The sequence below is a fragment of the Chrysemys picta genome, chromosome 20 (assembly GCF_011386835.1).
Source record: "Chrysemys picta bellii isolate R12L10 chromosome 20, ASM1138683v2, whole genome shotgun sequence".
Lineage (NCBI taxonomy): Eukaryota > Metazoa > Chordata > Testudines > Emydidae > Chrysemys > Chrysemys picta.
The window spans coordinates 613,147-623,818 of record NC_088810.1 but is presented as its reverse complement, the minus strand read 5'-3'; the positions used below and the strand labels follow the sequence as shown (position 1 = coordinate 623,818).

The window sequence follows — 10,672 nt, the reverse complement described above, 5'->3', positions numbered from 1 at the left end:
TGAAGAAGTGAGGTTCTTACCCACGAAAGCTTATGCTCCCAATACTTCTGTTAGTCTCAAAGGTGCCACAGGACCCTGTGTTGCTCTTTGCTATTGTGTCCGTCTGGAGTTCCCCTGAGGCTGCAGCGACCGGATTGCTACACCGCTCTCTCCCCCGCCCCCCCCCCGTGTCTGGGTGGGGCAGGGGGAGGGGCGGGTGAGTCCCCCTCCCCCCGGGGGCAGGCAGGGCTGTCAGGAAGGGGGGGCACGGTGCCAAAGGGGCCGCACCCCCTGCCCCGTCCCTGCGCTGGGCCGGGCAAGGGAGGTGCTTCATGCCAGCTCCGCTCCCCCCCACCACCACTTCCCCCGTCTCTGCCCTTTGCCCCCAGCTGGGAACCAGGCGTCTCTGCCGCCCCGGCAGCTCCCGGCGGGTCCCGCAGCAGCGACGGGCGATGGGGCGAATCCCCCACAGACCGGGCGGCCCTTGGACGGGGATTCTCCTGGCAGGTCAGAGGGGAGAACGTGGGACCCAGGTGTCCGGGACACAAAGGCCTCCAATAGGAGCCCCTGTCAATGAAAGCCGAGGGGCTGCGGGTCGGGACTGAGGGGCACCGGCAGAGCTGGGTGGGGGACCCCAGGGCTGGGGTAGCAGGAGGGGGGCTCTGACACTTCCCTCCCCAGGCTGGTTCCATCCCAGGCTCCCCCGAGGCTGCGCCCCAAAGCCCCGGGGACCCCATAGAAGCCCCATTGTTCCCCCCAGCTTCTACTTTGTGTGGGGGATTATCAGAGATCAGTTGTTTGTTTGTGTCTCTGTCCCAGAGCACTGGGGGGGGGGACACACCCAGACCCCCCCCCACTGAACTCCCTCCCCCCAGATCTAGCAGGCGGAACCAGCCCCACGCAGAGACCCAGGGACCGGGAACCCGCAGGGGGAGAAGGGAGAAGAAAATCCCCTCCCCCTCCCCCCACTGGTTCCTTCCTCCAAAGCGAAGGGGAAGTGGGCGGACGAGGCCGGGAGGGGAAGTCTGAGGCCGGAGGGGCCCCTGGGGCTGCCCTGCCTGTGGGTCCGGACTCCAGGGTCCCGGCCCAGAGACGCTGCCCCTGGGTCGAGGCAGGTCCCGCTCCAGGAAAAGGCGCCGGGCGGCACCTGGCGAGGGGTCCCTTGCAGCTGAGAGGGTGGAGCGGGGGCAGGGGGGACCCAGGTGTCCGGGACACACAGGGCTGTAACAGGGGACAGTGCAAATGAAAGCAGAGGGGCTGCAGGTCGGGAGTGAGGGGCACCAGTTAGTATCAGTCTCTCTGGTCTCCCCCCGCAGCCTCCGTCCTGGGCTCCTGCCTCCAGCCGGCGCCGGCCCAGACCCCGACCCCAGTGACCATCATCATCATCTCGCCGAGCCCCGTGGTGGGAGGGGGCGTCAGCCTGGCCCCGCAGCCACCGCCAGAGAACTTGGTGTCCTGCAGCTGGTACCGATCAGCGACCGTGACTGATCCAAACAGCCGGATCCTCACCTACGTCCAATATCCAAACCCCGTTCAGATCCCCGGCCCGGCCCACACGGGGCGGGAGACATTGGGGCCGGGCTGCGCCCTGAACATCGCGGGGTTAACGCTCAGCGACACCGGGAACTACACGGTGCAGATACAGATCCCTACCGCTCCTAACCCTGATCTCTCCATCACGGTGGCTCTGCGCGTCTATGGTAAGTGCCACCCCTCCCCCCGGGAGCTGAGCTGATCCCAGGCCGTGCCCCCCCCATACCCTCCCCCCAGCGATGGGGCTTTGGGCGTCTCCCCCGGGGATGAGCCCGGCTGGTGAGGGGCTGTCGGGGGCCTGTGTGTGTGTGGGGTCTGGGCCCCCCAGGGCGGGGGTGTCTCTGACCCCTCCCCGTTTCCCTAGAGCTGCAGGCTGCACAGTGGGGTGTGTACGACCAGCTGCGGAGATGAGGCCCCCCCAGGTACCTTGGTGCATGCTGGGAAGACCCCTGTACGGGGGGAGGGCGGTGTCTTTGTTGGGAGGTGGTGGTCAGACCCTGCTCTTTTACACCCACTTTGCTCAGTTTTGGCGCCTACGGGGTGGGGGTGGGGGGCTCCTGACGTTATTGTGGGGCCCTTTGCCTGGAACTCCCCAGATCCAGCCCCCCCCCAGGTTGTCTGCGGGGGGGGGGGAGCCAGGCGCTGTTGGGGTCACACTCACCAGTCCCTGAAGGTGAAACTGGACCCAGAGCACCCAGCTGGAGGGCTGACCCTGGGGGGCTCAGTGGGGGGTACTGGGACCTAATACCCAGCCTGGGGGGTCACTGCTGGCCCTGGGAGGCTCGGCGGGGGGGCACTGGGACCAGCAGGCATCCAGGAGCCGGATGGCTAGAGCCACGGGCTGGAACCTGCCCAGGGAGCTGGCGAACGCCCGGGCCCCACATGCGGGTCCTGACCCAGCCCCCCAGCGAGGCCCAGCGGGGGCAGCTCATCGGGGGAGGGGGGGCTCTGCCTGTCAGCGTCTCCTGGGCGTTGCTGGGCTCAGCTCCTGCTCCGGGACGGGGCGTCCCTCGCGCCCAGTGAGCGGCTGGTGCTGTCCCCTGACAACCGGACCCTCACGGTGCTGGGTGTCCCCCGGGGCGACGCTGGCGCCTACCAGTGCGAGGTCGGGAACCCCGTCAGCACCATTGCCCCATTGAACGAATGAGGAAGGCGTGCAAGGCAGGCACCTCCAGACAGCTGTAACCCTTGGAGAGGGGCTGGGAGCCAGACCAAGGACAATCAAACTTGTCAAGTGGGCTGACTAGAGAAGAGCAGACATGCTGACGGCCTCAGGGGTTAGAAGCCAGCACCTTCCTTTGGGAACACCCTCTTTGCAGCATTGGCACAACCCCCAGCCCAGAGAAAAGCAGCAAAAAGGACCAACAGACACAGTCCCAGATTTTGAACCTGGGAGACTTGCCCCCATCCAGCCACCGACTCGCCCCACCTCCAAGTATCAGGAGTGGCAGGTTTGTAGAAATCTTGGTGGTGCCCAGAACGCTCAGAGCCTCCTGCCCCAACTCTGCCCCACACCTGCCTAAGGCTCTGCAAGGGAGTTTGGGTGGGGGGAGGAGGTCTGGGGTGCAGGCCCTGGGTTGGGGCAGGGGATTGGGGTGTAGGACGGTTGAGAGGTTGGGCTCTGGGAGGGAGTTTGGGTGGGGGGAGGGGGTCTGGGGTGCAGGCCCTGGGTTGGGGCAGGGGATTGGGGTGTAGGATGGTTGAGAGGTTGGGCTCTGGGAGGGAGTTTGGGTGGGGGGAGGGGGTCTGGGGTGCAGGCCCTGGGTTGGGGCAGGGGATTGGGGTGTAGGACGGTTGAGAGGTTGGGCTCTGGGAGGGAGTTTGGGTGGGGGGAGGGGGTCTGGGGTGCAGGCCCTGGGTTGAGGCAGGGGATTGGGGTGCAGGACGGTTGAGAGGTTGGGCTCTGGGAGGGAGTTTGGGTGCTAGGTGCAGGCTCCGGATCACAGGGTCGAACACTCACCAAAGCCCCAGCAGCGGTTCAGGTGAGTGAGGTCCACTGGCTGAGGATGACCTGTCTGTCTCCAACCGGCAGCCCCCTTGGCGTCTCCTCCAGGTGGGTGCCGGGGGAGGGGAGGGCTGCGAAGCACCTGTGTGCCTCCTCCCACCCCCATCCTGACATGAAGCAGCCGGGTGCTGGCGTCCTGTTGCCAAGGCAGCAGCGGCTTGTCAGGCCCATGGGTCCTGGGGGGTCTATCCTGGCGGGCTGTGGCCCATCTACACAGAGGGACGGGATCGGGGGGAGGGAGGGCACCAGCAGGGCAAGGTATAAACAGGTGCCTGCCCCACCCGCTGACCCTGAGGTGTGTCACTGACTCCGTCCCAGCCCCGAGCTATCGCTGGGTTCTCAACGGCACCGACACTAACGAGACCAGGAGAATCTTGACCTTTAACCCCACGACCTTGGATCAGCTGGGCACATACAAATGCCAGGCTCACAACCCCGTCACCGGCCTCACGGCTAGTGCGGAGACCGAGGTGCTGGGTGAGTAGCCAGGCACCGCGCCCCACACACACCTCTGTCTGTCCAGCCAGCGCCCCGGCCACTCCAGATCTGTCCAGTCTCCAGCCGGGCTCCCTGTCTGCCTGGGACATTCTCTGTCGCCTGTTACTCTGTGCACCAACCCCGCGGGTCAGCACCGTTCCTGCGCCCTGGGCTCTGCCTGTCTCTGAAGCCGGGTCTGGGGTGTGACGAAGTGGGACTGTTCTTAATGTTTCCTCTGAATACTGTGTGTGCCTCAGTTTCCCCTATGCAGCTCTTAAGTCTCTAGGAGGTGGGATAAAGGCCAGTGAGCATAAATCACTGACGCTCTGTCTCCCTGGCAACAAATGGCCAGGGCCTTTCCCCCCTGCATGGAAATAGCTAAAGGTGAACAAAGTGATCAGGTGACCTCCTGGCCCAGGAAAGAGACAAGGGCCAGAGGAGAAGGGGCTGGAGGGGGTTTCAGTTTGGAGCTGGCTGGGGACTAGGAGGGAGGGCAGACATGGGTGTCTAGCTCTCTGAACCCCAGAATGGACCCGGCTGAGGGTTCCAGTTCTCTGGACCTACAAGCTCTGTTTTAGACCATGTTCCTGTCATCTAATAAACCTCTGTTTTACTGGCTGTCTGAGAGTCACGTCTGACTGTGAAGTGGGACTGTTCTTAATGTTTTCCTCAGTTTCCCCTATGCAGTTCGTAAGTCTCTAGGTGGTGGGATAAGGGTGTATGGTTGCTGCAGAGCAAAGGGCCAGGGTACATAAATGCCCGACACTCTGTCTCCTAGCAACTGATGACCTGGGCCCCTCCTCTGCAAAGGTGCCAACTGAAGGTGTTGGAGACAAAGGGATCAGGTGACCTCCTGGCCTGGGAAAGAGACAAACCCCAGAGAGGAGGGGCTGGATGGGGGTGGGAGTTTGGAGCTGGCTGGGGACTGAAAGGGAGGGCAGACGCGGGTCTGCCTCACTGGGCCCCAGAATGGACCCTGCCCAGGGGTCCCATTCGCTGGACCTACAAGCTCTGTTTTAGCCCGTGTTCTTGTCATCGAATAAACCTCTGTTTTACTGGCTGGCTGAGAGTCACGTCTGACTGCGAAGTGGGGGGTGCAGGACCCTCTGGCTGCCCCAGGACCCCGCCAGGACGGACTCACTGTGGGAAGCGCACGGAGGGGCAGATGCTGAATGCTCCAAGGTCAGACCCAGGGGGTGAAGCCGTGTGAGCTTCTTGCTCTGAAGACAGTCTGCTCCGAGGGAGAGGAGGCTCCCCAGAGTCCTGCCTGGCTTTGTGGGGAGCAGTTCCAGAGCATCGCCCGGGGACTCCGTGACATGGGGTCTTCAGCTCAGTTCTGGATTCACCCCTCAGGCTCTGTTCTCCAGGGGACGCTCCCGTCTGTCTGGATCAGACACGGCTCTATCACCTGTCACTGCCTGCGCCGATCCCGCTCCCCGTGCTGGGCGCTCTCGGCTAGTTCACTGTCAGTCCAGCCACATCCCCCTGCGCTCCGGTCCTGTCCAGGGCCCAGCTATACCCCGTGGGCTCTGTCCTGTGGGGGCTGCTCCCAGCCGTGCTGCAGCTGGGCCGGACGCTACCTGTCGCTTTCCAAGCGGTGCCCGACCCGTCCGATCAGCGCGTCGAGTGCCCTGCTCTGTGCCCGTCTCTCCCTCCCGGCTCTGTCCTGTCTCTGCCCCCCGCCCCTCCGGGGCATCTGTCCCCTGTGGGACACCCCACTGCAGCTCCGACAGCAGATTCCTGTCCACCTGGCGCCTGAGATCTGGGCACTGCTGGCCCCGGCGCTGCCTCCTGGGGGTGGGTAGCGGATGGGGCAGATTGGGGGGGGAGGGGGAGGCACCATCTCTCTGAGCCGCTGTTTTCTCCTTCGTTCTCTTGATTCTCTCCTGGGACTTACCGGCTCCTTCCTGGTGCGCCTGCCCCCCACGGCCCCCGCGCTGCTCGGTGCCCCCCAGCAAGGGGTGCTGGAAAGTGAATTAGCCAGTGGGCAGGACAGGGAGCTCGGAGCAGGACAGGTGGATGGGGGCTGCCCTGAGGGAAGAGACGGGAGGGGACGTTCCCAGCCCCCCGGGGAAGGGGGTACAGACTGGAGGAGTTTCCTTGGCCCTGCCGCTGGAGTCCGGATGCCCCCTCCCCAGTCGGACTCTCGTGGGTCGTGGGGAGAACCCAGGGGGCCTGGGCTGTGAGGCCCTTGCTGAGCTATAGGGCTAGGTGGGAATAGGGGGCAGTGCTAGGCTGGGGGGCTGCCCCCCTCACCCCCACTGTGTCTCCCTGATCCGAGAGTAACACTGGCTGACTGCCCATGTTGCACCAGCGGGGTCACCCCCACCCCCGGCCTGGGTCTGGGATGGGCAGCGCCGTCCGGGTCAGAGGGGACAGCAAGGAACCAGTACAGGGCTGTGCCCACGGGGTGTCCCATGGCACCAAGAAACCTGTGGGGTCGTGATATCAAGTCCGGCCTGAACTGTCATGGGATCGGCTTGAAAACCCTTCAGTCGGGCTGGAGCCTGGGAGCCAGAGCGTCGCTCTCCCTTTGAACCACAGCTGAGAGTCTCCCAAAAATCACAGGACTCCGGGAGGCAGAGCATCAGGGAGGCACCAATAACTGAGAGACTCAACGCCAGGGAGAGGGACCCTCTGCCGGACCCCAGAAGATGACCGCCCATCTCCGCAGCTCTGAGGGGCAAAGGGCGAAGGACCCTTTCCACGACACCGGAGGACAGTGGCGCTGGGACCCTTCCCACAACCTCACATGGTGGCAACACCAGCACCCTTGCCCCGGTCCCGCATGGAGGGGCAGAGACACACGGTAATGCTCTCTCTGTTCCCTGCACAGAAATGCTGCCCAGGCCCCCAGTGACGCCAAACCAAACCCTCGTGCTGGAGAACGGGGCCTTCACCCTCACGTTTAACGGCTCCCCCAGTGCTGACACCATGCTCTGGGACGGGTCGTACCTCGTGCCCAGTGTGCGGCTGGGGCTGTCCCCTGACAACCGGACCCTCACGGTGCTGGGTGTCACCCGGGGCGACGCCGGCGCCTACCAGTGCGAGGTTGGGAACCCCGTCAGCACCAACCACAGCGAGCCCAGCACCGTGACGCTGGCCTGTGAGTAACTGCAGCCCCAGCCGCACTGCCCCTGACCCTGCCGGCATCACCCAGCCACGGAGATGCGGCTGCCTCTGGGGTGGGGCAGGGTGCTGGTTAAACAGGGACCCCTCGCTGGTGCCATCCATCCGCTGACCCTGTCCCTCTCTGTGGAGATGGGCCGGACTGTACCAGGATAGACCCGCCAGGACCAATCGCCCTGACTCAGGGTCAGGGGAACCGGGACGTGCGTCGCCGACTCTGTCCCAGCCCCGAGCTATCGCTGGGTTCTCAACGGCACCGACACTAACGAGACCGGGAGCAGGTTGACCTTTAACCCCATGACCTGGGCTCAGCAGGGGACGTACGAGTGCCGGGCTCACAACCCCGTCACCGGCCGCACTGCCTGGGCGTCTGTCGCCGTGCGGGTGACAGGGACGGGTGAGTCCCTGGGATGGAGCAACACGCTGCAGACACAGGGATCCCAGTGCTGGCACCAACGCCCCAGCGGGCTCAGTAGGGGGCGCTCTCCCCTGGCAGTCAGTGCTGCCCCCAATGGGTGCTGGGGGGTGCTGGGCTGCAGGGAGTGGGGTGGGGGGATTGTGGCTGAACCATCTGATCCAAATCCCCTCCCCCCCTCCCACCCACGTCTCTCCTCCAGACGCCCATCGCTCAGGTTCTCCTTCAGGTCTCATTCCCGGGGCCGTCGCTGGGATTGTCATCGGGTTACTGGTGGGGGCGGCGCTGGTCGGAGCCGGGGTCTATTTCCTCTGTGAGTAACAGCCCCCCACCCCCTGGGGAGCCAGGACTCCTGGGTTCTATCCCTGGCTCTGGGAGGGGAGCGGGGTTGGGAGACAGACCCCAATTCCAGCATCTCTGATTCCTCCCAGACTCTCGCTGCCAGAATGAAACCCCCAAGGAGAACGAGGCACCCGTCCTGGTGTACGAGAACCTGCCCCCGACAGCCTGGATGGGGTCTGTGGTGAGTGACAAGGGCTCAGCCCCTCCCTCTGCTATTCCAGTCCCGCCCCCTCCTCTGCAGGCACCACTCAGTCCCGACCTGCAGCCAGTTTACCCTGTCCCCTTTGGGCGGGGGTGGGGGGGGTTACACAAACCCGGGGTCCCATTGACTGTCCCAGGGTCTCTTCCCCCCACCCCCCAAGCTAAGCTGGAGGGAGGGGGGGGTCTCTGGGGTCTGGTGGTAACGACCCTCTTGCCTTTGCCTCCTGCAGGCCCAGCCCGGGAACCCCCCTGACCCCAGCCCCACATACCAGGTGAGCACCGGCCTCTTGTGCTGTATCCTCCCCCTGAGGGGTGGTTGGACCCAGTGGGGGGAGGGGGGAGCTGCCCCCAAACCAGCCCTATGGCTGAGAACGGGGCTGGTTATCACATCCCAGAGCTGGGGGGGGGGCAGAGTGAGCCACAGGGGGACCAGCCAGGAGCCCCAGAGCTGAGGGGAGGGGCTGGGGGGGCCCAGCACTGGGGGGGAGGGATTGGCCTGCAGGATGGGAGGGGCTTTGGGGCCAGTGGGGGGAGCTAGGGGGCTGTGTCCTGCAGGGCGAGGTCCTCAGCTCTCCCCTGGGGCGTCTCTGGCTGAATTGTTCCTGTTTCCCCCAGACGCTGCAGCCCCGACAGCCGGACGTGTACGAGGAGCTGAAGAAGTGATGCCCCCTTCTGCCCCCCGGGGCATGCTGGGAGGGGCCCGGGGCATGCTGGGAAAGGCGCGTCCCTAAGCCTGGGTCCCGCCGCCCCGAGGACATCCTGTTGATGAAGCGTTAAAGGGCAGGAACAGTCACCACCTGGCCTGGGGGGTCCGTCCGTCTGTCTGTCCATGCTGCTTCCCTGGGGCCCATCACCGCAGAGTCTGGGCCCCTGCGAGGAGATCAGAAATTCGGCGCCTGTGACTGGCTCCGGCTCCGTTGTGCCCAGCCCAGGATTTGGCTTGGTGACGTCTCACGACCAAACACCCCCAGCCTGGGCACGTGCCCTGTTCTCTGCCCGCCTGACCTGAGCCTGGCGCTCTGTGTCCCACACCAGGCCGCGGGAGCTCCCCACTGCACGGAGGGGCCCGGGCGGCTCAGTGACTGGCCTGGGTCCCACGGGGAGTCTGTGGGGCTGCAGGGACTCAGACCTGGGTCTCCCCAGTGCCCGGCTGGTGCCCAAACCAGGGCCAGGGGACCCTGCCCAGGGCTTCCCCCGACCCTCCCCCCAGCGCCCAGCCCTGCGTCTTCCCCTCCCCGGGGCAGTTCTCCCCTGCAGAGCTGTGAGCAGCGAATCCGACCCGCCCGGCCGGGACCCGGGGCCCCTGGCAGAGGGCACAGGGGACCGAGGGACTCGCAGGTCCCCTGGCTCTGATGTCTCCAGAGGGGACTCGGGAGGTCCCTGCCCAGAGCCGGCAGCGCTGGGCACGGTGACCGTGGTGAGCTGTGTGCCGGAGGCATGGCCGGAGCTGTGTCTGGCTTGGGTCCCAGGGGCTGGTTCCAGCCGGGCAGCAGGAGGCACCAGGCCGTTCCCTCTGTGAACCCCACAGGAGCTGTCAGGGGCGGGTTCAGGATGTCGGGGCTCTGGGAAGCGTGTTCCCATTTTATTCTCCATGTCACCCATTGTCCCGTTAACTCCATAAGAACGGTGATACTGGGTCAGACCAAAGGTCCATCTAGCCCAGTGTCCTGTCTGCCGACAGTGGCCAATGCCAGGTGCCCCAGAGGGAGTGAACAGAGCAGGGAACATCCAGTGATCATCCCCTGTCACCCATTCCCAGCTTCTGGCAAACAGGCTAGGGACACCATCCCTGCCCATCCTGGCTAATAGCCACTGATGGACCTGTCCTCCAGGAACTTCTCTAGTTCTTTTCTGAACCCTGTTATAGTTTGGCCTTCACAACCTCCTCTGGCAAGGAGTTCCACGGGTTGACTGCGTTTTATGAAGTAATTTCATTTGCTGACCCCTAGTTCTTGTGTTATGAGGAGTAAATAACAGGAGCCCCCAGCGGCTCCTTCCCCCAGCTCTGGGCTCTGGCTGGTCCAGACACTCAGCCTGGTTTGCTCTGTAAGGCCTGGCCGTGCCGGGGCTGAGCGGGGCGCTGGCTGGGGGAGGGGTCACTGCTCAGCTGGGGGTTCGGGGCCTTGGGGGGCAGCTGGGAACTCGGCCAGTGGGTGATTCGGGGGACGATCATTGACCTGTCGAGGGCTGAGCGGGGGGTTGTGCTGCCTGCAGAGGGGGGTCGGGGGTCTGACCCCCAGCAGGGCCAGACGAGGCTCCTCACAGTGGGGCAGGGGGTCACAAGGGGCCTGCCGGTGCAGGGGGAGCAGAGCGGGAGCAAAGGCCCCACCCGTGAAGGAGCCAGACCGCGGGAGCCCCCGGCGCGATCCGGCCCCAGCAGGGCCAAGGGGACCCCAGTGCATCTGGCCCGGAGCCCGGCCGCGCTGGGCACTCGCTGCTGCCCCCTGCTGGCGAAGCGTGGCCCAGCCCCCCGCAGGGCTCAGCCGGACAGGGGCTGCCCCGGGAGGGAGCTCTCGGCCCCACTCCTGGTGAGCCAGGGGGCGGGCCCGCTGGCCCAGGCCTGATTTGCTTCCCTGTGTAGATAAATCTCT

At 65.2% G+C, this 10,672-nt stretch overlaps 1 protein-coding gene across 1 annotated transcript; it reads left to right on the top strand.

Annotated features, from left to right (window-relative positions):
* The first annotated feature begins 206 nt into the window (after positions 1-206).
* CEACAM3 (CEA cell adhesion molecule 3) lies at positions 207-10,108 on the top strand. Its single transcript, XM_065573898.1, has 6 exons — positions 207-486; positions 1,296-1,679; positions 7,741-7,851; positions 7,970-8,061; positions 8,312-8,353; positions 8,697-10,108. Exons 1-6 carry the CDS (start codon positions 312-314, stop codon positions 8,742-8,744), a joined length of 852 nt encoding a protein of 283 aa, XP_065429970.1. The 5' UTR covers positions 207-311; the 3' UTR covers positions 8,745-10,108.
* The last annotated feature ends 564 nt before the right edge of the window (positions 10,109-10,672 follow it).